The sequence below is a fragment of the Zonotrichia leucophrys genome, chromosome 8 (genome assembly GCF_028769735.1).
Source record: "Zonotrichia leucophrys gambelii isolate GWCS_2022_RI chromosome 8, RI_Zleu_2.0, whole genome shotgun sequence".
Classification (NCBI taxonomy): domain Eukaryota; kingdom Metazoa; phylum Chordata; class Aves; order Passeriformes; family Passerellidae; genus Zonotrichia; species Zonotrichia leucophrys.
Window position 1 is genome coordinate 16,541,044 of NC_088178.1, and position 27,291 is coordinate 16,568,334.

General features: G+C 43.8%; 1 protein-coding gene across 1 annotated transcript; it reads left to right on the forward strand.

Annotated features, from left to right (window-relative positions):
* On the forward strand, window positions 1-27,128 carry SYDE2 (synapse defective Rho GTPase homolog 2). Its single transcript, XM_064720248.1, has 7 exons — window positions 1-192; window positions 3,576-4,268; window positions 12,759-13,858; window positions 16,662-16,788; window positions 21,336-21,517; window positions 22,380-22,611; window positions 24,728-27,128. The coding sequence occupies exons 1-7, from the start codon at window positions 84-86 to the stop codon at window positions 25,228-25,230; spliced, it is 2,946 nt and encodes a 981-aa protein (XP_064576318.1). The 5' UTR covers window positions 1-83; the 3' UTR covers window positions 25,231-27,128.
* Window positions 27,129-27,291: the final 163 nt, after the last annotated feature.

Below are 27,291 nucleotides of genomic sequence, written 5' to 3' on the forward strand. Positions count from 1 at the left end.
GCGGCCACGGCGCTCGGGGGCTGCGCGCTCCCGCGGGCCGGGGGGCAGCGCCCGCTGAGCGCGGCGCGGAGGCAGCGCCAGGCATGGCCGAACCGCTCCGCAGGACGCTCTCCAAGCTGCGGGGCAGAAGGTCCCAGCGAGGCGCGGCGGCGGGCGCCGGGCACCGCCACGGCGGGGTCTGCGCCCCGCAGGGTAAGTGCTCGGCCGCGAGGCTCCGGCTGCCCGCCCGCGGCAGCTCCTGCTCCTCCACCTGCCGGCCGGCGCCGGGCGGGGGCTCCCGCGGCACCGGGATGCTCCGTGCCCGCTGCCCGGCGCCGGCGGGAGCTTGGGTCGCGGATGGCTCCTCGGCCGCGGCAGCGTGCCATCGCTACCTGCGCTGCTTCTGGGAGCGGGAATTCCGTGAAAGCGAGCGCTCCTGGCGCTCCGACCAGCGCTGGGTGCGCGTCCGTGCGCCTTGTCTTGGCTCCCACATCTGCTTGTCACTCCTCGGCTGCTGTTTGCCCGCTGGGCTTGGTTGGTTTGTTCGCTTTTTAAAGATGCACTCGGAATCTTACAGATCAATTTTCCGTTTTGTCGGTGTTCCATTTGAATATATAGTAGTTGTATCTTATACTTTTGTTAGGAAATTTAGTGAAAGAGAACGTGTTTAAATATCTGCCAGAAGAACTGAGAGTTGTTTGATCCATATATGGAGAGGCTGGATAAAGCTGTTCCCTGCTTCCATGCAATCTGCAAAGCAAGGCATGGGATCGTGGTGAAGTATTTTCTGTGCCCACGGAGTTGGCATAAAGTCAGCTTTGACTGCAGTAAAGTTGAAACATTGTAGCTGTGATTTCTGAGCATACACGTGTTGGTACTATTATAGCTTAACTTGAAGTACTGATTTATTTAATTTTTCTGTCAATGGAGTGAAAGGTGAAGGAAATACCTGACTTTTTTTTTTTTTTTCTTGAACACCATATTGAAGCCTTTTGAAAAGGAACTGTTGTCATGTTTGGTATTTGTGTGGAGACACGATCTTTACTATATTAAATGTAATATTAAATAAGTATGTGAAAATGCTAATAGTAGACAGCATTCTTCTGAATGAAGCATTGCTCTAGAACAAAAAGTATGTTCCTGACCTGTATGTCTCTCAGAGCTTTGTATTTATTTAAAATTGACTCACTCCTGTAACAGCTAACAACATTGAAAACTAGCTCTGTGATATTGAACCACTGGTTGTGCAGATACTTGCATGTGAACCAGTTTGTTACTAAAATAAACACAGGCATAAGGGCTTTCAGGATCAGGGCCAAGTTCGAATAAAGGCAAAGCAGTGCTTGCAAATACTGCTAGCAATTGCAGAAACTGCAGCTGGGAGATGTAAGTGTATAATGTGGGTAAGTTTCAGTGGGCATTTCCAATCAGTGACCTCTGGCAGCATGTGGCTGATGAGTTGGGATCGTCCTGAGTCCTGTGGAAGGTGGAGTGTCCCTGTGGGCAGCCTTGGCGGAGGAGGCTGGAGGCTCTGCATTGATGGCTCTGCACTAAGCTTTTGCAGATGGCTCGTTATGGAGATACCTGGGTGGATGTTGAAAACAAAGTTTTCTGCTGCTCGGGCTGAAGGGCAGCCTGAGGCTCGCACCAGATGTGTCCCTGGGTGTGTGTTTAGGCACACTGTGCTGCTCAGGAGCTGTTGTTTTGGGAACTGCAGCCTGCCCTAAGCAGTGCGGAAGGACCCGTGTTTGTGCAGCAGAGCAGGAAGTAGCAGATATTTTTGTTTGTGGAAATACAGCTCTCGGATGCTCCATCTATTTATGTCACCAGAGCAGGGACCAGCCTTGGAATGAAACAAGGACTTTGGGATATTTGTCGCTGGCAGGAAAATGCCTGCCTGATAAGTCCCTGACCCAAAGAGACTTCTTGGAAACATAGGCATAGCCCTGTGCCCATTGCAGATTAGTTTCCTATCCTTTTGGTTAGTTCTTACGTGAAATTGTAGTGTGACAGTGTGTAAGGAGGAACCATTACAACAGCATGCTTCCATTTCCAGGCTGTGGGTGGGGGCAGGAGCATGATTGCTGCCAAATCACTGAAACTTTGACAAGACATCTGCATGCACATTTCCCTCAAATTCTGTTAGCTGCCTGACTTAGGCCCCAAGTGTAGCAAAGCACTTCAGTGGAGGAGTGCAGAGGCTTCAGAAGGAGCATGATTAATTTTGTTAATTCTTTGAAACAAGTTAATTCTTCTCATCACAAACAGTGATAATACTGCAGTTTAGCTGAACAAGCAAACTGTATGCTTTTGAAAAATCACCAAATGATGAATCTTTCATCAAATAAAATGGTGGTGTTTCAGATCTTATCAAGGATCTCTTCTATCATTAAAGTACAAACCTAAAAAGAGGGTCAAAGGGAAGGTGCTCAAATGAGTCTTTTTCATGTCTCCCTTTCTACAGCAAACTTGGCTGGATTTACGGAGCTGCTCCATGAGTCCTCCAGAAAGGTGCCCATATTTTAACATCCATTATTGGTGTGAAAATAATTCTTTGCTAAGAATAATGTTCAAGCAGTAATGAATAGCTGCTTCCATCTCTAATATCCAGTTGCAGAATGCTTCATGTGAAAAGAGGTTGTCTGTTTATGTGAACCCAGGTATCCCCATTCAGCCTCAATGGCTCAATCTGTAAAAAGTGTGGGTTGTGCTGGTGTGCAGAGCAGCATGAGGGTTACCTGACCTGCTCCCTGATTTTGATTTAGATGTGTTTGCAGCTTTTCTTCCAGTCCTAGTGCAGGGGTCGCAGCTCCCTGATGTGCTGCAGCCAGGGGAGTGTGGCACTGCTGCTGAGTGGAGCTCGGCTGTGCTCTGGCAGGGGGCTCAAGTGTGAGCAGCACTTTTCATGGACGATTAAATGTTTGTTGCTTCAATGAAACTCTCAAGTTTTGGGAACAGTCAGTGGAATTTGTTTACTTCTTGCTTGAAATTTTTGTTTTTTATAAACTTCTCTATATTTCTTCTTTCTCCTTCCTTATTTTCATGATGGTGTGGTTTGTTTTATTCCCCCCAAATCAGGGGATGCTTCTGTCTTAATTGTTGCATAAAGCTGGTAAGGACAGGAGGCTGGAGGTTCTGGTGTAGGACATATCATCACCTTTATACAGAAATCTAGAAATTAATATATGTGGGGATTTTGTAGCCATTTAAGCAGTACATTGGGACTGTTTCTTCATTGGCATAAGTAAACTGGAGAAGTACTGTGTAGTAACTTTTCAGACCGATTGCACCTGAACTTGGCAGAAAAAAGCAGTTATTTCTGTGGAAGTATGCATGACCTTTCAGCAGAGCTATCTCACTGCCATTTATCTAAATTACGTGGTGTTAAAAATACAGCCAAACATGCCTGGCTTTTTATTAGGTATGTGCACATTCTGCTTTGATGGGCTGAAATCTAATTTTGTGCTCATATCACCTTATCTTTTGTCCTTTTGGATGAGGTCTGATGCAAGTGTTATACGACAGCAAATGTGTTCATCTGTCAAAAGCCAAACGATATTCTAAACATTTGTCTTTCCCTCTCTTTTTGCCTTCAGATTTCATAGAAAATGTTTACATAGCTTCGAGAAGCAGGAAGGAGCCCGAGTGCCCCCAGGCCGGCGAGGTGCCCGAGCACAGGCCGCAGGTGAACAGCATCACCGTTTCCAAGAAACGCAGCTGGCTGCAGCAGAGCACTCACCGGCGGCCCCCTCCTCCCCTGGAAGAAGAAGATGCCTGTCAGGAAGTGCCCGGGGCCGTTGTCCCGGTGCCCAGGTCTCCCGTGCCGCTGCCGGAGCCCGCCGTGCCCTGGGCTCCGTGCAGGCCGGCGCGGAGCTGCGCCCCGCCGGGCCCGGCCGCGCTGGGCAGCGCCGCCCCCGACTGCGGCGAGGACGGCGACGCGGATGATGAAGGAGAAATATGGTACAACCCCATCCCTGAAGACGATGAGCCCGACTTGCCCGGGGTGCACCCTTCTGCTGTGAATAGCCTTGTTGCTGCGGGCTCCCCGTCGGTTCGGTACAAAGCCCACGCCGGGGGTGACTCTGGGACCGCTGTGAGTCCCCATGAGGGAACCGCACGCCCCGCGGAGGGCGCGGGGGGCGGCCGAGCGGCACAGCCCGCTGAGGGCAGCCCGGCGGATGGCGCCCAGCCCGGGGAGCACACACAGCAGCCCCTGCCGAGGTTTGCCTGCAAGGCTCCCGCTGTGCCAGCAGCAGAGGACAATCCTGCCTTCAAGTGTCCTTCCACAGGTAAGACTGCCCAGGAACATAGGTGTTCCTTGGTTATGTCTCTTTTCTCTTTCTCCGCCTCTTACGTTATCAAGTAAACTTTTGGTGGAAGTGCATGTCGAGTGCATTGAAAGTGACTGAGGTTGTGAGGCTGATGCCTGCTAAGTGCAGATGTGCACAGTTGTTTCACAGTCAGTTTGTTCATGGCATCTCCAGGTGCGCTTGCCCTGGGTTCTCTCTGGCCCCCACCTCACTGAAAACAAAGGTTTTACAAAATGAGCCTGGTAATGTGAGGACACACTGTGTTTCCTTTGTCAGCTGGTGTCTAGCCCTGGCCTTGGATTCCTGCCTCAAAGCTACTTAATGTCTGCAGAAGTTTCTTTAACTTGCTGTCTGGGACTTTTTTAATAAAGACCTTTTGGTAGACCATGTAAATGCTATTCATCACGTCCCTTTCTGTAATTACTGTCTTGTTGACTGTCTCAGGCTAATCTAATAGACTGCAGAAGAGTGGTTTTCACTTTCAGAAGGCAGCCTCTTTGTTCCTTGTTATCTTTGGCTGAGTGTTTGATAGTCTCGTTTCCATAATTCCATTAGTGTGTGAATTCAGCATCATATTAAGGATTTTTCCCAGTCTGTTAAAGAACCCCAAACAAATATAAAACCACACCAAACAAAAGTAAGTAGAAAAAACTCTCCCAACCCTTTCCAAAAAGGTATTACTTTTAATTATTTACGTGCCTCATATTATCTCAACCTTAACTCTAGTGTCCTATTCAAAGTTAGAAACAGCATAAAGTTCAGGAGACAGGGAATGCCAGGTTTCTTTCTTTGGAGAAAGGCTACACTTTACACTGACATTTAAGAGCCTGTCATTCTGCCTGGTTCCTCAGAAAGGACCTGAAACATTGGTGTGGGAGCCCAGGTGTGCATTGCCTTCTGGAGGAACAACTTTTTGGGTTGTCCCCATCCTGGCAGTCTCTGGCCCCATGTCCCTCTGTACTGGGAGCTGCTGTGCCTGGATTCCTGGTGTAGAGATATTCCTTCTGGGAACAGGGTTTGTTTTCAAAGCACCACAGCAACTGCTGTTAACAGCAGAAGAAAAAACTCTTGGTCTTCTGGGGGCTCACATTTTGTTCTTTTCATGGAAATGCTGCAGATACAGGCATATTTTTAGTTGCAAAGTGTGTTAAAGTTTTTGGGCATTTACGACAAATACTCACTTTATAGCTGTTTTAAATACCTAGACCAGTTTTATTTGCTTGCAAGACAGATGAGATAATATGTTCTTTGGTAGATTTTTGTTGTTGTTGGGGCTCTAGATGCTTTGCAGAGGTCACTAAGTGTGGTTATTTAGGAAAGCTGTGTGTGTCCTGCAAACTGCTTGACCTCCACTTAGTTGGTTAATCTCTCCATACGTGGGTGACTATTTCTTTTTTTAAAGAAGTTAGTCCCTGTTGTAAGAAGAAAAATGTCAAACTTGTTTTCATACTGCATTTATTTCTGAAAGCAAAGTTGTTGATTTAAAAGTGTCCTGAACCTGGGAGGAAGTTACGAATTTCACCTGATAGTTTGTTATGCATTTAGTTAATTAAGGTGCTTCAAATGCAGCTCTCCTTCTCCATGTGTTGGGTGGTGATCACATTGAATAGATTAATTGATGATGAAGTGGATCCCTGCTGCTTGGTAATTGGCTTTATTATGGAGAAGTGGCTTAGTTCTTTTTAATCCAGTTAAAGTATCTACAGTTATTTTCAGTCAAATTTAAAATGACAGCTCATCCATATAAAATTACTACATGAAAGGCACCATGGCCAATTTCACTTTATTTGTGATAGGACCTTGTTTGAATTATAGAGCTGGTATGAAATGGATGTCTCTGTTTGTAGAGAGCTGGTACATTAAGCAGTAACTCCTGTCAAATAAGAAATTAAACCTTTGGGGAAAAGTCTGCCTACCTTTCTTATTGATGTCATATGTAATATGTCAGTACTGGTTAGCATTGGAGCCTAAATGTTAGATTTCTGGAAGCACAGACAGAAAAAAGTGGGGCAGTATAAAATCCAAGAAAATAAATATATTTGTTTATTTTGTCATTTGGTATTTTGCTCTTTGGACAATGGAAACAATTTTAACTTTAAAATTTTTGCCTTACTTGGATTTCCAAATTGTAGAGTGAAAATAGTCATGCCTTTTTTTTCGTTTTGCTTGCTTTTTTGAGTCTTTATTAGACAGAAGATTTCTTTATGAAAAGAATAAATGATAGAATTCTGTTATTGTGGGTCTTTCCAGACAGAGCACCAAACAGGTATTTCCTGTAACTGGAAATACTGTTTCCAGTACAATGGATCATAGTTGTAGAGGTGCTAATTTGTCCCATAGTCTTCATTTACGCTGCTAGCTCCTGGTATTAATCTGGTTACTTTCTACAGTAAATGCCATTTATGTTAATAGGATTTGTCAGGTAATTCCTTAGTGAATAATTCTAGCCTTGTTGGCTTTAAAAAAGAAACTGACTAGAAATAAGGGGCCCTTATAGCAGAGCTTGGAAAAAAAATAATGTATTTTCTTTATAACATGCATTCAAAAGATAGGAGTAAGAAGGTAACTTGGTTCCAAGTTAATAATGTAGAAATAGCCCAGCTTAGGCTCCTAGGTTTGTGGGAGAAGAATTTAAGTGGAAAGAACCCTGGAGGCTGTTTTTAATTGTGTGTCTCTTTGCACAGACTAAATGGTTATGATTGAAAAATAGAATTTTTTTTTTTGTTACAAATGCAAGATGAGAATTTTTTTCACAGTAAAATGTTGAAGTAAATTTTTTTAATAACTCTTTAGGACGGAGCTCTTAACTGTGTGTTTTTATTGCTGTGTGTATCACCTGCAAATTATTAAAGAAAAGCATCCCTTTGTAATGTTGGCTTCTGAGACAGATTTATACCACAGAGCTCTGAATAGTGCCTTCTGTTTTTTACAATATTTACAATATTTTTGCTTTTGTGGAGGATAACTGTTGGTATTAGAGCCTACCTAAGGAGTGGAATCATCTCGTGTGTCTGTATCTGAGAGACATCCTGGTAGGACTGGTGCATTGAAGGTTGCCAGGATCTGGATTGTGCTTTTGCTACTAAAAATGTACTTGAGTTAGTTGTCTGGGTGGAAAATCCTGGTAAGAGTCACTGTAAACAATTTCTTTCCAATGTTATGGCAAGTGAAGATGGATCCCATATTCCCACTTAACCCTGATATGTGCCGAATGGAACTTGGCTTAATTCCTATTAAAACTACAGGGCTCTTTCTCCACTTAGGCTGTGACCATTATCCTGGTTTCCAAATACATCTTTTGGGGCCAGTGTATGCGAATATTTTGCATGCTTACATGTTGCAGGCAAGCTTCCAGCAATATACATAGAGTGTACTGGGCAGCAAATGCAATCTACATCTTTCCTTCCACATGTTACAAATACTATTTTTGAAATGTAATGCTTATTTCCTAGATGGAAGATGCTTCGTGGTTTACCTGTTTTTCAAGTGCAAGGAGCTTTGGTTTCACAAGACAGAAGTGCATTGATGTGAAATACTTGCACAGTGTGTGAGATACCAGAATGGTTAGGGATTTGGCAGAAAGATCCCTCTGCTCCCTCTTTCTCCTGCAGAGGTGAAGCCAGTTTTTAGATGGATTTTTGGGGAGTTTGTGCACATGCGTTTGGAGGTCAGGGGCTTATTTATGCATTTGTCTTGGCTTCATGGGGTGACAATGCCATAAAGACCTGCTGGTGAGAGAAACAGCAGGATGTAACACTGTGGAGTGGGAGCAGTTCTGTCAAACAGTTATTGCCTTTTGCAGTTTCTCATTTGTCCTGAGTAAGTGTTTATATCTTCCGGTGGGGAAGATAGGGGCAGAGCTGCTTTTCATGCCATGAGAGACCCAGTGAGGAGAGGAAATGTTCATGAGAGCAGCCTGAGCAGGCAGTGCCTGGCATTGCTGTCGTGCTCCAGCCTTGGAGTGCCTTGGTGCAGCTCCAGCGTCTGAGCAGAGCTGCCTGTGGTTCCTGTGCGGGGTCACTGATGTTTAGAGTATCTGCAGCAAACTCATGCTGCTTTGGAGATACTGAACTCTTTAAATCTGGTCAGTAAAGTGCTGTTGCACGTGCTTGCTCCTGTCTGCAGTGAGACACCCCATGGTGGATGCTCTGAGGATCAGAGCAGGCACTGGTCACCCCCTTCACCTCTCGTGCCTGAGCCTTGGAGGGGCTATGCTGTAACCACCTCCCATTTCAATTTTAAGCAATGTATTTTCTGTCTTTTGCTGCTATAAAAGTGATCCCTGAGTTGATGAGTTCATCACAACTTTATTAGTATCAGTGTGTATAGTAACCAAAGAAAACAAACTATCTTTACAAAATTCTGAGATTTTTTTAAACCATTTTAATAATTTCTCCATTCCTTTACTCTGAAGCAGTATGTGAGATAGGGACTGCACTGGTCAAAGTAGTAATTTATATAGAGGTAAAAAAGACTTTTATTTACCTGTTAAATGCAGAGATTCTTCTATTCAGTTAGATAAGTAATTAAGATTTTACATACAAATAATTGCTTTCTAACACAGTTTTTTAAAGTGCTTTTTAGTTTTTTAATTTTCTTTTGCACAGTTGCTGATGTAGATAGAGGTGAGGCTTACCTTACATCTTAATTACTTCAATTTGATATATCACGAGTTGTTCTCTCAATGCCATTTACAGTTCTGCTCTGAAGTTTTATAGCAGAACAGGTCTAGAACTGTGCCTGCACCTGAGAAACTTAACAGCCTTTGACATCAGTTGAGCAGATGTGCAGTGTGTCAGCTGAGGATCCACATCAGTATCTCTTGTGGATTCTGCCACAGAAAATCAGTAGCCCTCTTTCACCTATTGTTTGCTACAAGAATGGTTTTGAGATATTTGGGCTCTTCTGTTTTGATTTGCTGCTTTTTCACTTTTAATACATTAACTCAGCATTTCCATTAGGTGTGAGAGTGGCTGTTTCATACTTCAGTAGCTTGGTGTAGTAAGCACCTGATAGCTTTCTGACCAACTTACCTCAACTTGTTCCCCAAAAATAAATTGCAGGTTTTCTGAGTAACTTTAAAATAATTCAGAAACCCTATCTTAAGCAATGGGGAATGTGGCATATATGACAGGGTAGTCAAATGTGCCTGTAAAACAGCATGTGTTGCTGGCAATGGATGTGACAGTGATAAATGTGCCCAAACACATAAACAGCATTAAACAGGGGCAGACAAGCATGTTTACTGTGCTAAATCACTGCACATGTCTGGCAGGGCCTGTGTTGGAGGTGCTTGAGTCTGAGCCCTCTCTTTCCTTGGAGCAGTGTTGTGTAGGGGTGTGCTCGGCTGAGGGGACGCTGGTGACTGTCCTGTGGACACTGGATGGATGGGCTGGCAGAGGGGCCTGGTTTGTGAGGCACTGTGGGCTCTTCGTGTTTCTGTGGCCATGGAAAGGCTCTTTGCTTTCACAGAGCCACAGTGCTGAGCAAAGTAAAGGGTGGCTTTCTGCTCAAGCTGAACCCACAGCTGATGTTACACACTGTTACTTAGGGTTCGTTCGTTTTGACTTAGTTTGCATTGTCCTGCGAAAGATTTTTTTTTCTGTATTCATACTGCTGAAGTGTCAGAAGGCACAAGGCAAATATATTAAAGTCAGTATAATAGAACAGCCCAGGCTGGAGAGGGATCAGATGATCATCTGGCTCACCCTTCAGGGGAACAAGGAGCCTAAGTGAGACCACCTACCCCACCCTGTGCAGCTGCAGCTTGAAATCCTACAGGAGTGAAGACTCTACCAGGTCCCTGCTTGTTTCCAGGAGTTGAGTGTTCTCACTGTAAAATATAAACATTACATACACATGGTCAGCTGTGTATATAAAACTGACCATCCCTGTGCTGTCCTGGTGCAACAGGTGCCTCTTGCCTTTTACCTTCTCCTATCACCCTTCTCTAAGGATATTTTTAATGTCTGACTGCTGTTTGCAGCACAATCTTGTAACTTGGATGAGAAAAGAGGTGCAATTCAGTTTTGCTGTCGCCCTTGTGAGAAAGCTGGGTAGGCTGGGCAGTGAAGTGTTACTGGACTGCGCTACAACTCCTCCTGCAGCTTGTTCAGAGCTGTCATGTACACTCTTTTAAAATTGCGTGCATACCTCAGCACATTGCTGGCTTTAGTGGAACAACATGTGGCTCAGTGCTGATGGGAATACCATCCTGCATAATGCTCCACTGTTGAGTTTCCTCCAGCCACATATTTCACTTTAACTGTTTGCTGCTGAGCGCAGCACAAGTTGGACACAGAAAAGTCATAGTGTTAGAGTGACTCTTTGGTTTTAATGAGTTGGGGTGGGGGAAGTTTAATTTGCTGGCTTGCTTTTGCAAGCCTGTGCCAGAGAGTTTTGACAGAAAGGGGAGATTAATGTTAGAGGCTGCAGTGTGGCAGTGATTGCTATAGAGCGCTCCACGCCAGCCCACCAGTGGGACCGTGCGGTGATTTGCAGTACAAGGGAAGGCTTTGTCTGCCTTTATCAAACACCACATTTCCAACTAGCTGCTTGCCAGAAAAGCACAGCAGGCGTGCTAGAAATAGCCCTGCCCCTGCAAGGGAACTACTTCCATGAGATGCAGGATTAAATGAATTTTCTTCTGTTCCTCTGGAAAACAGATTCTATGCATTATTCTTCGTAACTGAAACTTCCTTTTCTAAAGGTACTCTTTTAAGCCACTGTCTGCAAAAGTTACTTAATCCAAACTTCTATTGAGACTAGAACTAGCCTTTGTAGGATTTTTCTTGGAAGGGGGCGAGGGAACCAAAACCACAGCAGATGACTTTGGTCAAAGACCAGATTGCCTGATTTAGCTGTTAAGGCTTGGTGAAGTATAAAAAGTACATTACAGTCCAGTGGTGAAAATTAATTTGAATGCACAAAGCACTTGTAAGAATCACTTGCTGTGGACTTGAAGTGGTTAGTTTAGAATTAAAGTAGTAAGTCCTTGGCAAATCTGAAGGAGAAACTCCTTTAAAGTATGGTTTACTAAGCATCTTGTGAAAACAACACTTCTTTCTGTCTTTTTATATGCTGTAAGCAATCTCCTTTTCTGTGGCTAGCAGAGGGGAGTGATGGATGGATAAAGGTGTTTGAGTCTCTGTGAGCTGCGTGGGCTAATTGCTTCACACAGGGTTGGTGTGTTTAGGGGCTCTGTAGAACCCCAGCCTGCACAGGCAAGGCTGCCCAGTCCTCTTGGGAGCTGCTAACATTTGAAAATGGTGATGGGGATGGCTGTTGCTAGCAAGAGGCACTCTTTGTTTCTTAAGGGGAGGAAAAGTGACTCTAAGTGAAAGTAATAATGTAATTTTATTAATATCTATCTATCATTCTGCCCTCAGCTTCCCTCCTGCATTGTTTCTTAACTAAGGTAAATTGATCAATTTTCGTACAGTTATTACTGCCTCATGCTGGTAAAAGTGAGAATGACTTGAGCAAAACTTGGTATTTGCATTTCCTTGGGTATTAGAGAGCATGAGGTGAGCCACAGGTTCCTGTCTGTGTGCAATACTGGCTTATGTCTAATTGTGTTCCTTAATTAACTGTTCTTTGCTGCTAAATTGAGGAAGTGTTGTTGGTTTGTTTTTTTTTCTTTTGCTCTTTTTAGCATCAGTGCTTGCTGTTATATATTTTTTTTCATTTTGGTACCTTGAAAGGGGGGTGATTTCCTGTGAGGGTGTCACTTGGGAGCTGTCTAACTTTAAAAACTCTTGTGGGGTGGTAGTGCCAGGAAACATGGAAGGTTGCTGGCAGGCAGTGAAATGAGGCAGTGCAGGATGCAGCTTTTGGAAGGAATAAATCTTACATCATGCTGTAGAAAGGAGAGGCTGAGAAGAATGAAAGAAAAGGTGTGAGACTGCCTGCATCTACACAGGAGAGATTTAGGGCTCTTTGAGGTAATAGAGGGACACAAAGAGCCACATTCTTTGCTAGAGACAAGTGTCTTTCCTCTAGACATTAGAGTGGCAGTGCTGATGTGTTGGCTGTGTAGCTAACTGCTCTGCAGACAAGGGTGCCTTTGCCATTTTTCCAGGATTTTTTCAGTCTGGTTTCCTTGCACTTGTGCCCCAGGAATGTGGCTGTGTGTGCTTGTCTGGGGGATGCAGCACAAGTGGCTCGAGCTGAATGCAGCGGGTGCAATTGCTCATTTGTTTATATGTAGTTTCTGGCCCTTTCATCTCCATAAAGCAGAACAAATCTGGCTTTTGACAGTGAATTGCCAAGTTTGGCTGAACGAGTCAGCAGAGCTCAGCTTTCTGAACACTTGTGAACATCTGAGTGAATGAGTGAAGGGTGTCTGAATGAATTGTACTTACCAGGTTTATGACAAATCATACATGTTCTCCCCAAGTTGAAGTTTTATGTTTTCATTGCTGAGAATTGCAGTTTGAAAATGATTATTCCTTTTCTTTCCTCCTAAAGGGTTTGGAGCTGCTCTTGCACGCAAACCTGATATACCCTCCACAGAGGTTTCTCCTCCAAGTCCCAGTCCCCTGAAAAAAAGCGGATCAATCAACTGGCCTTTCCCTGATAGAATTAAATCTCCTAGGACTGTGAGGAAGCTTTCCATGAAAATGAAAAAGCTGCCAGAGCTGAGCAGGAAGCTGAGTGTGAAGGGAAGTTCAAGCCATAGTAGTTCAGATAATCCTCCCTCCCTGCTGAAAAGTAGCTGCCGGGATCCAAGCCATACAGTGTCTTTGCCTTCTTCTGGAAACTCCACCACAGCTGCCAGCAGGAATGTCATAAGCCGTTACCATCTTGACAGCAGTGTGTCCTCACAACACACCTACAAGAAGAAGAGCTTGAGGAGCTCCAAATCCTTCAACAAAGGTGGTTACCTCAGTGATGGTGACTCTCCTGAACTTTTAACAAAATCAGGTAAACACAGACATGACACCAAGTGTGGGAAAGGAAAGGAGAGCCTTCCAAGTAACAGTGGTAAACCCGAAATAGATATTGATGCCTTCAGACACTACAACTTTTCTGATCAACCCAAGTGCTCTCAGTACATCTCTGGACTCATGAGCATTCACTTTTATGGTGCTGAAGACTTAAAGCCACCACGAATAGACTCAAAAGATGTCTTTTGTGCAATACAGGTTGACTCAGTAAACAAAGCAAGGACTGCCCTGCTCACATGTAGGACAACATTTCTTGACATGGACCACACATTCAACATAGAAATCGAAAATGCTCAGCACTTAAAGCTGGTGGTGTTCAGCTGGGAACCCACCCCCCGGAAAAACAGAGTGTGTTGTCATGGAACTGTGGCTCTTCCCACTCTCTTTCGGGTCACCAAAACACATCAGCTGGCTGTCAAGCTGGAGCCCAGGGGGCTTATTTATGTCAAGCTGTCACTCATGGAGCAGTGGGAAAACTCTCTTGATGGCCTTGACACAGACCGTGAGCCTGTGATGTTTGGGGTGGATGCTCGGAAAGTTGTAGAGAAGGAAAATGCAGGCTTGATGGTGCCACTTTTGTTGCAGAAATGCATTCTGGAGATTGAAAAGAGAGGCTGTCAGGTACTGTGCATATTTTAATCTCTTTTGTCAATATTGCTGTGTTGAGATAGCTGTTGTTGCAGTGTAAATAGCGAGTGGAAATGGGGGAAGTTGAAAACATCTTTACAAGTCAATTTTTTTTTCCTTTGCTGCTTGTGTGTATTGAACACTGGCTATTGTAATGTAAAGAATAACAGGACTGTGTGCAGTCAGCACTTCCAGCTTGGCCTTTGTAGAGGAGAAGTACACTTGCTCCCAGGATCTGCTCCCAGCAGAGCTTTAGGAGTGGGGTTTGTGACACAAACCTGCAGCCCCCAGTGTGTAGAGTCACCCTCGAAAAGCAGAGATCAATTGAGAACTTGAGAATGTCTGACCCCTGAGACGTGGGTCAGTCTGTAGGGACACACATCTAAATGCCAGAATGGTATGGTTCAGACCCAAAGCTGACACTCTGTGCAGGGACACAGTGAGCCCATCTTTTGGTGCAGTCTGAAGCCAGTGCCTGAGACCCATCTCTGTCACCACTTTGTACACAGCATTAGGGTGAGTCCCTGAGGGGCTGAATTAGTTCTTTCCTTACACCACTGCTCCTTGTCTTTCTACAGGTTGTCCTCAAAATTGGGAGTGCTGCAAAGCAAAAGTGCCCAGTGGTTTTTTTTCATCCTTTTATTGGTTGAGGTAATCTAATGAACAAAAATATGTATGAGAAATGGGAAAAACATCACTGGTTGTGGGTGCTAGACAAGAGGTCTGTTAAGAAAGACTATGCAGTCTTAAGCTCAGATGTTCCCCTTGGCAATTAATTTGAAACTGGGGGGAGGACTCTTGCCTGCTGTTCCACAGCATAGGTGAGCCCTCCTTGTCTTTTGCACCTGTTCTCATTCAGGTGAAACTGAGAAGTAGTCACACCTACCAGTGTTACTATTTTAAATTGCTGACAGGTTGGATATGCTTGCAGGTGTGATGAGATTAGCTCTGCTGTTTATAACCCAGGTCATGAACTATAGAGGGAAATGGAACTTCCATGTGGCTCTTGCTGAAAGTCATCATTGGTATTAGCTGTGTGATTTTTCTTGTGGATACTTCTCCTCACATGCAATTATTGGAAAAGAGAAGTTTTATTCTTTCTAGTATATGTGTACTATGGTTTCAGCACTTTTTTATGGGTTTATTAGCACCTAGTCATGCAAATGATATTGGGTAATCAAGGCAACACTGGTAATGAAGCAATTGGGATTTGAGTTATCTGAATGTACTTGATGCTTTTCACACTGCAACAAGCATGAAATCTGTTTTTGTATTTGCACAGAGAGAACCAAAACTGCACAATATACTGTTAACTTCTTCTTTTAACCACATGCTTGTCTGACATTTTTGACTTTCCTGTAGACTAGAAATACTGTCATGGTGCATAATCTCCACCTGAATTTCAGATGTGGCATTAGGAAACTTTAAAGTTTTAAAAGAAATTTTCTTAGGCATATACTAGGTTGAGAACAGGGGATACAAATTCCATTGGGTAACTTTCCAATTAATAGATGACCAGAAAAATGCTTTTGCTTTCATAACTTCATTCTCATGGTTTTAAAACAGTACAGGTGGGGTTCTTTTGTTTGGCTTGGTTTTGGATAATTTTTTGTATTGGGTCCATGGTAGTTTTGAATTAATCTTTTACTGCTCAACACACCTGCCGATAATACTAATGAAAATAAAATTGATATTTCTAAGAATTAGTTTTGTAAGATCATAGTAGTACTTTACATAAATGGTGCTGATGAAAATAATGATAAAATGGAAAATTTCAATACACGAAAGTGCATGATTTAAATGGCAATTTAGTTCAAGAATGGTGCAGGTTTCACTCCTGTCACCTTAAGCATGCTAAATAATAGCTGTTTTGCAGAAAATTTTTAATATAATTTGAAACACATGGAAGTCTTAGCATGACTTCATAGCATCTTATCAACTTTTAAAACAACATCTTATAGGTGTAACAATGGAGTAGTCATAATTTTCTTGAAACTGGTTAAGGGTATAAAAATAATTTTTTTATTTTTTCCTATATAATACTGTAGGAAAATGCTTTCACTTATTTTGGGTTTGTGTTGGTATATTAATTGATTTGTAACTTTGCCCATTTTTAGTATGGAGTCAGTTGTGTGACTTTTTCTTCTGCTGATGATTAATGACTGTATTTGTACTGCAATTTTGCTTACATAAAGCTCTAAACACTTCTCACTTCTTTCTGCTGATGTTTGAATTCTATTTTGTATAATCAAACAATTATGCCAGGAAAAATAATGATCTGCATAAGTAGGGTGAGAAGCAAATATATGCTTAATCTGTATTTCTTTCCTGATTCTGCATGAAAGCAAAACATTAAGCCATTCCAATTTAGGACTTGTGTTACATCAATAAAACACTGCTCAGCACGTTGACTGTTGAGAACACAGGAGCATCCTTCTCTGAGTGCTCCCAGCCCCTGTGTCCTGGGAGGTGTCTGGTCCTGTGTGGGGTGATGGCACAGCCTAACTGTGCAAGCCCAGCTGCATTCCCAAACAGCTGCTGGCACAGCACACAATGGCAGTCACCTGCTGCTGCTGCTGGGCTCTCTGGTGGCACAGCACACAGTGCAGTCACCACTGCTGCTGCTGGGCTCTCTGGTGGCACAGCACACAGTGCAGTCACCAGCTGCTGCTCTCAGGCTCTCTCATGGCACAGCACACAGTGCTGCTGCTGCTGGGCTCTCTGGTGGCCCAGCACAGGGTGCAGTGACTGGTCCCCAGGCAGGCAGGGCTGACATGGCTGTGCTTTGTGCTTGCAGGTGGTGGGGCTGTACCGGCTCTGTGGCTCGGCAGCAGTGAAGAAGGAGCTTCGAGAGGCGTTTGAGAGGGACAGCAAGGCTGTTACTCTCTGTGAGAGCCAGTACCCAGATATTAATGTCATAACAGGTAACACATTGACTTGCTTTTCTTCCAACAGAGTTGTGCCATGTTCCTCATGTACCTTTAAAAGGGGGAAATTGTGCTTTGAACTCTTTTTCTGTTGACATTTTAACAAGCTTTTAACTTCTGCTGAGAGCTGGGTGGGAATGAGTGCAGTTACTTTGGGGATGTGTAAGTATGGATTAAGCAGCAGTGATTTTTAGGGAGAGGAAGACATGGAAGGACCTGTTTTCAGTAGCTGCTCCACCAGGTACAGAGGGAAGTGGGAGTCTGAAAGGAGCTGGGGTCTTGGAGCTGGTTAAACCTCTGCCATTGGTTTGTATTGGAGAAGGTCTGGAAAAGCGTGGTTGTGATCAGGCCCCTCTGCTGTGCTGGTGGATCCTCACCATGTGACCCAGGGCTGCCTTGGACCAGCTGTTCTCCCCTTTTGGGGAGACTGCAGGAGATATGGAAGCAGATTTCCCATTGTATTGTGCAGGCTAGTTAGAGCTGCAGCAAAGTGCCTTCATTTGATCACTGCTTTTTTAAAAAACTGCTGGGCTTTCTCCTGCTCCCTGGAGTGGCCCTTCGCTTGGTGTCACTCAGCAAGCTCCAGGAAGAGGTAAGGCTGCTCCTGGGCAGCCTGTCTGCATCAGCTCCTTACATGGCTCTCTTCACAGGAGTTGCACTGCAGAACTGAAGTCAGTTGTTGAGGTTTTTCTGGTTTGCTAAAAACTGGAACAGTTTTATAACTATTGATATTTGATGTAAGCTAAAGTTGATCTAATTTCAGGCATCACTGAGTAAGCCAGTTGCTCTGAGAAATGAGTCAGAAGCATTCACTGCCTGTATATCAAGGGATGGAAATTGTAACAGTAGTTGGGGTGTAAATTTTCTGTGCCAAAACCCTTTCTGTAATAGCCAACATCCAGCTGTATAGAAGAGTTATACCCTGTTTGGAGGTTTATTTCATTTCAATGTACTGGGAGTTAATTTTATTCATTACATTTTATAAGGATACAACATATCAGAAGATGCTACCCGATGACATTTACTGAGTTACATAAACCTCTTGGTCCAGGGTGTGCAGCCAGTCAGTTTGCCTTACTTGCCTTGGCTGATTTTGCTGTGGGTTCAGTGTTGTTCATAAGTACCAGCATTGTCAGCATCAGAAACTTGTATTTCTAGAATCATAGAATTGTTAAGTTGAAAAAACCTTTAAGATCATCAAGTCCAACCTTTAACCCACCAGTGTTTCTCTCTGATGTTATACAGTTTTTATAAACAGGGTGTCCAGTAAAGATAAAAAGTATAAATGATCTTTTAAACTGGATCATTTTCTTCTCTTTACAAATAAAATAATGAGAAAAAATGGTGAGAACTTCTAATATCAGATTGTTCCATGAAATCATTTTGCATCCAGAGTTTGCATTGCAAGAGTGAAAAGACCACAGCTTTGTTTTCTGCCTTACAGAAAGTCTATTGGGTGTCCTTTAGTTTGCCTTCTCTTGCAAGAGCTAGCTTACATGCTGCTTTCCTTACAAGGGAAAAGAGTTGTAAGGAATTACACTGAAAAGCAGCTTCTTTGCCCTGGTAGCCCTGCAGCTGTGCTGGGCAGGTGCCTGCAGTGCCTGTGTCAGCGTTGTGCTGCAGGGACTGACTGTGGGGGCTCTGTGGGCTGGGGAGCAGGGAGGGAAGGGCTCTTGGCATCTGTACCTTCCACTGACCAAGTGCAGCCACTCCAGTTATGGGAAGCTGCCTGCTGTGGATTGACAGGGGAAACTGCAGTTTTGTGGACAGCTGAGTTAGCCACTGTGCCTAGTGCCAGGAATAAGAGAGCCCACAAAACTCACTGCATGTGCTTAGGGAGTTGGGTTGAGAGGGAATGTTTCCCCTGATTACTTAATGCTGAGGCTGATGCACATGATTCATACTTCTGTCAGCCAAAACATGTGTTCCACAGAATATGAATCCTCAGCATAAATCTTGGCTGATTTGAAGAGAAGTGCTGCCTTATGTCCTTTTTGAAATTTGAGTAGCGCTCCTTTCCAAAAAGATGAATAATATTTTTTTTGACAGCTCTCCAAAGACTAAAGAATGAACATCAATTATTAAATCTTGAGTGAGAAATACTCTTGGGATTGGCACAAGCTGACACACAATGAAGTGGGCTCATGGACCAAACTGAGGCGTGCAGGCAGTTCATGGAACTGACCTGTAGCCATGTTGTTGCATCGTGTCTCTTGGCATCCACGTGAATTCATATCTCTGCATAAAGCTTGCAATGCTCTTAACAGTTCAGTGGGTCAGAAAAATGAGGAATTAATGAAGTGGATGGCAATTTCTGCTCTCTGTCTAAATTTGTTGTGTGTGGTTGTGTCAAGAGGAATGTGCTAGTGGGCTGGCAGCGGCAGGAAGCGTAGATTGATGGAAAAAAAATAACAGCAGCCTCTTAGAGGGCTAATTTAGCTGAGTGAATGGCAGAAGGATTTAGAAAGGTCAAGGGGCATTCATGGCTCTCAAACCATCCTGTTATCTGGAGCTGGACAGGAGAAAGTCCTTTGGCAGGTGGCAGTCCTATGATTGTGGATGCTATTGCAGGAATTCCTGCTAAATAATTATTAATAGACAGTTGTGTTTAGTATAAGCTAATTTGATTAGAACATATAATTTCCTACTGTAAGCTGGTTTTGATTTCAGTCTCTGCCTCCAAAAAAAGCACAACTGAAAGAGATCTTGATAGAAGTCAGCATCTCTTGCTAATATTTTACTTATGAAAAAAGGAAAATATCCCAGATCATGTTGTACAGCATCAGCATCTGCCACATTTGTTTCATAAATATTTTAACCAGCTAATCCACATAGGGAACCTGAGCCTCTAAATTCAGGGAAGAAAAAATATTTGGTGGGAAGGGAGGAATATGAGTAAGTTACTAAACAAAAACTAGCCACTTTAGTGGCCAAGTACCAATAGTGCATATTCTTTTTAAAGCAAACAAAAAATCCCACCAAAACACCAGGGGAAATATTTTTTCAGGAAAAAGTGGTTGTTGTCATATTTTGTGTTCCTGAGGGGATGTTCCCATTTTGAGCACAGAGTGAGCTCCTGGAGGCCGAGTGGTGTCTGCAGAGCTGGTTTTGCCTGGCTGCCCCATGGCTGTGCTGCAGCAGGAGGTGATGGGCAGCTCAGGTTCAGGGCACTGCTGCAAGGGCAGGATTCTTTTCTAAATAAAAATATTTATATAGGTAGAAGACAACTCTTGCATGCATTCTGCGTGTGAAGGATGAAATGTTAACTTCTGTTACCTGTACTTTGTTAGAAACTGCCTTGTAACAAAGCCCACCCTGTACAGTTCATTTTACAGCTCTGTTACACAGGCTCAAGTTGATGAAAACTGTTGCTTTGTTGAATGGCACAGTGTGATGGTAATTGCTGTGATGTGAGATTTTACAAGGTTGTGAGGAGGGCCTGCTAAAAAAATCTGCCTTTCAAACCTTACCTGTTTGGAGGACAGGCTGCTTTGTTAACTGCAGTACCTACTTTTGAACAGCTTCTTTTAGTCCAGCATTTCTTCCTAACAAAGTATTTAAATGCAGTTGTGATCTAGCTAAAATTAGTAGATATTTATGACACAGAAAGCAAATTTTTAAGGAAAATGAAAACTGCTGGGAAGCAGGCTTGTTTCCTTTAATTTTTTGTTGGTTGTATTGGATATTGCTCCTGGATAGCATGCCGCTATGTCCTTTCCAGAGACTGCTGTTAGAAGCCCTAATATTTTGGGTTATTTTATCACTGAAACCCCTCTCAAAATGAAGTGTCAGCCAGGTTCCAAAGCCAGCTTACAAGAATGCAAACCTCAATTCCTCTTTGGAAAGAACAGGTGTTAATGAGGTGCTTGCCTGGTTGTTGCAGTCCCTGAAACAGCCTCTGTCCCAGCACACCCAGCTGCAGAAATGCTGCAGTATTTCTGTGCCCCAGGGAGGGCTCGGTGCTGGGCACTTGAGGCAGTGCCTCCTGGGGGTGTGGATCACATCTGTCACAGCTGGAGGCAGTGGTGTGGTGGCGCAGCAGGGCTGGTGGCTCTCTCTCATGAGGACATGTTTGGTTTGTGCTTGGCTGGGTGAGAAGGCACCATGTGCTTTGCTCTATGTGCCCCTGGCACTGGGATGTTTGCTCATCATTTAATAGCTGAAAATAAACAGAAAAGAAAAACTAACTGATAGGCTTGTATAAAAGCTGGACTTTGATGTTTGTAGGAGCACCTTTCCTTGAATGCTCTGCTGGTGGACTTCAGATGCTGAGTCCTTTCCTTGCCTCCCCTCACCCTGAAGGAGGGAAGCTTGGGGAGATGCTCACCTGCTGCCCAGTGTCCTCACTGCTGCACATGCAGCAGCCCTGTGCTCCTGCCCCTCTTTGCTGTGCCCTCCCATCCCTCACTCCTGAGTGCCAGGTTTGGCACTGACACAGAAGATTTTTTTTGTGTAATGGGTGCAGTTGATGTGCTTTAATGCTCCCAAAAATTGCTGCAAAGGGAATCTGCAGCTTGTTAAAGGCAGCTGTTGTGTCCCATTAGGTGTCCTAAAGGATTATCTGCGAGAGCTGCCCTCTCCCCTGATAACCAAGCAGCTCTATGAAGCAGTGTTGGATGCAATGGTGAAAAATCCCTTGAAAATGACAGCCAGTGGTTGTGAGAATGACCCAAGTGACTCTGAGCACACAGCAGCCCTTCTGGATTGCCTGCCTGATGTTGAGAAGGTGAGTCGTGGTAGCACGTTCAAGTAAATCACAAGCTTCAGAAACTAAAGGAACATTTTCACACTGGATATGAAATGTCTCACAACACTTTATCAGATCAAGTGGCTTACTTGTATTTGTGACGCTCCACATATGTGAAAATAACTCCATGCTGCAATGAATTGGAGGATCTGCATTGCTGGACTTGCTCTAGTTTTCATTTTATGTTGTTTCTTTAAAACCAAATGAAAGGCTGTGATCTCTACTTTTACAATATCAGATAAATGATAATTCCTGTGTGGTGTCCTGCTCCACTTCTGCAGAGCTCTCTGATCTGTATGTTAGAATTACCTGGGCAAATCCATTCCTCTTTCTTAAGTTTGTGCAATAAAGCCTTTGCTTCCCTTGCTGTGCAGTGTCAGAGAGCTGTGCACTGTTACCTGCCAAATTTCTGTGTAGCACCACAAACAGCCCCTTCTGGGGGGAGAGGGGAGGGAGCAAGGGGCCTGCACAGTATCTGAAATTATCTGGAAGCTTGTTCGGATGCTGACATCATCTCGAGGGTTTCTTTATTTTCTAATGTACCTGGATCATCTGTGCTGCTTCTGCAGCCTCTCCTCCCTTCCTGATGTACTGTGAGAAAACTCATCCTTGTGAAAATGAGTTCAGATAAGAAAGAAACTGAGTCTTACCAGAAAGTCTCTTAATTGGTCTGCTCTGTCATAGTCAAATACAGCTTTTCTAATTCAGCACTTGGATGTTCTGTTGATGAGTGTTGGTGGTAAAACCAGAGCTATCAGCCTTGATATTTTCCCTCTAGAGCTGTGACCTGCACTACTGTTGTCTAGTATTTGGTTTCCTGAGCAGTATTTTGTTTCTTCAGGCTACCCTGAAGATGCTGTTGGATCACCTGAAACTGGTGGCTTCTTACCACGAAGTGAATAAGATGACGTGCCAGAATTTAGCTGTGTGCTTTGGCCCTGTGTTGCTGAGCCAGAGGCAGGAGACCACCAACCATAACAACAGAGTCTTCACAGACTCAGAGGAGCTTGCTAGTGCCCTGGACTTCAAAAAGCACATAGAGGTTCTTCACTATTTACTGCAGCTGTGGCCAGGTACTTTCATCTACTCAAGGAAAAAAAATCAAACCATTGCTGTGTGTTTGCGCGGTGTGACACTGTACATTAATTCACAGGATGATTGAGCAGTATCAGAATTCTTAAAATGTGAGATGCTGTGGCATCACTGTTAATCTAAAGAAATGATGACAGTGTCTATTTGGGCACTTTGCTAAATGGGAAGTTTGTTGCTTTAATTACTTTCTTACCATATGGCAGTGTTTGAGTATAATGAAAGAAATAGTGAAGAATTTATGTGAGTAAAGACACTATAAAACACTAACTCAGTGACATTAAAGTTTCCACATCTATATTAGAGAAGTGTAGGATTTTTTTCCCCTGCTCTTCAGCTTTGACCTGATAGGGTTAATTTATTTCCACTCTTGTAGTTTGGCAGAGTTGAAGATATCCTTAGAGTAAAGGGTCTGTAACTTCTACTTGTTTTTGCAGAGCTTTGAATAAGGAAAAAATGTTGCTACTCCGTGATGGGTTTGAGGTCACTGAAGGTGCTGCTGCTCACTTGTCAGGTGCAGGTGGGCAGCTCCAAAGCTGCTGATCACCAAAAATGAATAGAAGCTTTCAGTCAGATGAGTGAGTCTATGCAGGAGAGGTGGGGCATGTAGGTGGAGGAAGAGGGAGACCAAGAGCTGTTTGGGCAGCAAGCACTGTGCAGAAACTAATCCTGAAACCCTGGGGATGGGTTATGGCATGGCTGCTGTGGGCTGCAAAACCAAGTGGATGCAGCTCTGCCCATGGGAGTGTGTATTGCTCTAAGAGGGTAGGAGTAGGGTAAGTAGTAGAGTTTTCCTTCACTTAGAAGAAAAAGCTGAGTCCTATCCCTTGGCTTGCAAGAACTGTGCAGGATATTGTGTTAAAAGAGAAGTAAAACACAAATGCAGAGACCTGAGTAGGTGAATACCACACAGTGTGAACAGCACACTTGGATTGAATGGAAGGATCACAGTCTGGTCCCCTATATTTAATCTCCTGCAGCTTGAGACAGCTTGATAACCAACGTGTTGTGCAATCCTTCGATTTCCGTATATTTCCAGGCGAAAACAAATAGGCCTTGTTTGGCCAGCCCGTGTAACACTGGCAAGTTATTGTTAACCCATGGCCCTTCGCTTAATGGAGCACAGTCTAAACAGAAGGGGTTTGTTATAGTAAGGGGGGGGAAAGCAGTGAGAGTTATTGCTTGTTACTGTGCAAGACATAAAGCAAAATCCCCTGGAGAGGCCTTACTGTGGATCCAGAAGGAGAAGGACTGGGCACATTTCAGGACTGAAGCTTTGTGCTTGTGTGTGGGGAGTCTAACAAGGAGGGGCTCACATGGTGAGCTGCATGGGTTTGTGTGCACTGCCTTTTCAGGGGTGGATGGGAATAGGAAGTCTGTGCTGCTCATTACAAGAAGCAGTGGTGTGTATAAACCAGAAGTTTTGCAGCTCAGATACTTACTAGGCCCAGGGCAGTGAGCAGAGCAGTGCTGTTTGCCTTGGGCAGCAGGTCACAGCAGAGGAGCCAGTCAGGGACTGTGATGTGCACTTGTGAGCTCAGGTAACCCTGCCAGCAAACGTGTGAGTGTACCTCTGCTTGTGCTGCACAGAGGAATTACTGCAGGGCAGCTCCTTCAATGGCACAGAGCATCAGGGCACAAGAGAAGCACGAGAGCTCAGCTCAATGTGTTGTCAGCTTCTCTAGGGGTTTCTCAGTGGTGGTGTTTTGTTGTGTTTTAATCTCTTTTGCTGTGCCTCCTTTCTGTTACTCCTTAGCCTGGATGAAGTGTGTGAACTGAGCAGTTTGCTTTTCTTTGACCAGAGCTGAATGGTGATTAAGTCATACAATGAATTTAATTGGTGTTCTGGGAGTTTCTACTTTTAGAAAGGCTTCTCTATTGTAATTTGAATCTGGCATGAATCTTCAAATTAGGAAAAAGTAGTTTTTCTTAATTATTTTATATCAAACAATGGCAAAAAGTGTGCAATGTGTTGGCTGTAAGATTGCGTGTATTCATGCGTGCTTAGTGGGACATCGAGGGATGACATTGGGCAGCTGCCATGGACTTTTGTCTTGCAGCATGGGTTCAGTTGTGACTGGTTTAACTTCTCTCTTCTAGTTCATCACTCACCTGCCAAAGAGCCAGCACATCTGAGTGTGTTTCCTGAGCACTCCTCCTGCCTGAATTACCTGAGGCCCAAGAGGCAGAGACCGCAGGTGCTGAATCTGAGCAGTGCCGACATGTCGGGGGTGCTCAGACCGAGGCCAGCTGGCCTCGACAGCCCGTCCAGCAACCGCTATGCTGGGGACTGGAGCAGCTGTGGGGAGAACTACCTGTTAAGCCCCAGGGACTGCCTGGGGGAGGCAGACTATGATGATGTCCCTTCCGAGGGCACGGAGAGCGGGGAGGACAGCGGCAGGGCCGAGGAGCCGGACGGCCCCGCGGGACGCCCGCAGCCCGGCCCCACAGAGCTCCCCTGTGGGAGCTGCCTGGCGGTGCCAGCCATGGACTCTGCAGTGGATCACAGTGCACACCTCAAGGACTTGCAGGAAAGTATTGATACTCTCATAGGAAACCTGGAAAGGGAACTCAATAAAAACAAACTAAATATGAGTTATTAAATCCTGTCCTGCACGACATCTCCTTGTGCCTCCATGCCCCTTGTTGGGCTTCCCTGGCTGAGTGAGGAGTGATGGTGCCCCTGAGCACCCCGTGGTAAGGCCATGGCCCACCTTGTGTTAGCACATTTGAAGCCATTCCGTAATGTTTCTGCCTTTCTCTTGGAAGGTGTTGTCCTGATTTGTGTTGGAGACAAGCTTAGGCTGTGATGTGATTCCACATAGTGACATTTCTCCCCAAAAACACTATGCACTTAGGTGGCCTGGGCAGTACCTGGTAGAAGATAAAGCAACATCTCTGCTGGCAGTGGCAGCAGAATTCCTCATTCCTGAACTCCTGGCTCTGGTACAGATGTTCCTCTCAGAAGAGGATGAACGCTGCTTGGCCTGAGTTTTGCAGCAGGGACTTCAGATAGACTTGTTTTACTATATATGCAATGGCTGCTATGAAAAATGCTTTATATAATATTTATATATAAAGTTTTAATTGTACAAATATTAACGTATTACTGTATTAACACTTTTCAGTAATTATTTAAACAAGCAAAAATAAATATTTTTCTAACCTTGTTTGTATATATCTATGTATAAATGTGCATGTGTCTGTAGCCATCTTTGTAAAGGAAAGGTCTCAGAATTATGAAATGTTCCCATTTCCAGGAAGAATGTTCAGTGATGCCAGGACAAGGTTACCGTTTTGGTAACACAGCATTTGATTTATGCACAGAAACATGGCCAGAGAGAAGGTAGGGTGAATGATTAATGGAAATGACCTTGTGTATTGCAGGAACAGCCGTTTGCAGGTGTTGACTATTAACTTTCACACACACACATCACCCTTTCTCTGTTTGTTTAGTTTGGTTTTTTTTTCTTCATTGTTTGTTTCTTCCTCCATGTTTTTTTTCACATATAAAGAAGGTCTGGAAGGTATTTACTTTTCAAAAAATATTTTTTGTTTTTCCTTTATAACATCTTGCTTTGTTTTTTGATGTTTTGGTACGTTTTTCTCTTTCCAGAGTTTCATGTATTCTTCTTGTGGTACTCTTGGCTGCTGCTGATAGTTAGATGCATTTGAGTCCTCTCTAAAGGGTTGTGGCTCTGGAGATACAAGATACAAGTTCAGCACCAAGCCAGTTACTTTTATTTTTTTTCCTTTTTAAATTACTCTCCCAAAAACAGAAGCCAGAATTGTCACATGAGGTTGAAGGGGTGGAATGATATTACTCCTGGGGAGTTTGGGTGGGATTGCAGTTCACTGTGACCTTATTAGATTCAGCTATCACCATCTGGTCAGAGCCTCTTTTATCTCTAGTCATTTATGGTGAGCCATTAAACATTTCCTGTTAAGGAAACACATTCTTGATTCAGGTAAAAATAGTCACCAAATTGTATACAGGTGTTTTGATAGTCCTTCTAACCAAAAGGACATAGAGAGTCATTCCTTGTCCTCTACAGGTCACATACACACCCCCAAGGAAGGGGGGATTTGGGCAGGTGGGGCTGAGAAGGCTTTGGTGTTTTCAGAGGTCAGTTGCTGCCAGCTGGCAGGGTAGAAATTAATTCTACATCTTTTTGGTACGATTTTTGACATCCCACCATGGCTTTCCATTCACCCTGTGGGTAAGTGCTTTTCTGCTAACCTGTACTTCATTATACTCCTTAATTGAAGAGTTATTTATTTACAGTAGCAAGGAATTAAGAATTACTATGGCAAACTTCACCCCTCTTTTCTAAGGAATTATTTTAGCATGGTTCCAATGGGTTATTCAATCTCACTAATTTATTTTTATAAGTGTTAAAAGATGCAAAACAATTATTGCAATATAATGATATGAATGAAAATGTAAATTTAACCTGAAGCATTTATCAATAAATTGATGTATTTTTTTAAACTTTTATACCTACAGAATGTGCATACTTTTTAAACTATAAATTTAAATTCTAAATAAAATTTTAATTAAGAACAAAATCTGTCTCTACCTAGCTCGTGATTATTTAAACCTGTCCAAACTGATGTAATCCATTTGCACTGGCTGCACGTGTGAGTTAATTATATAAAGACAT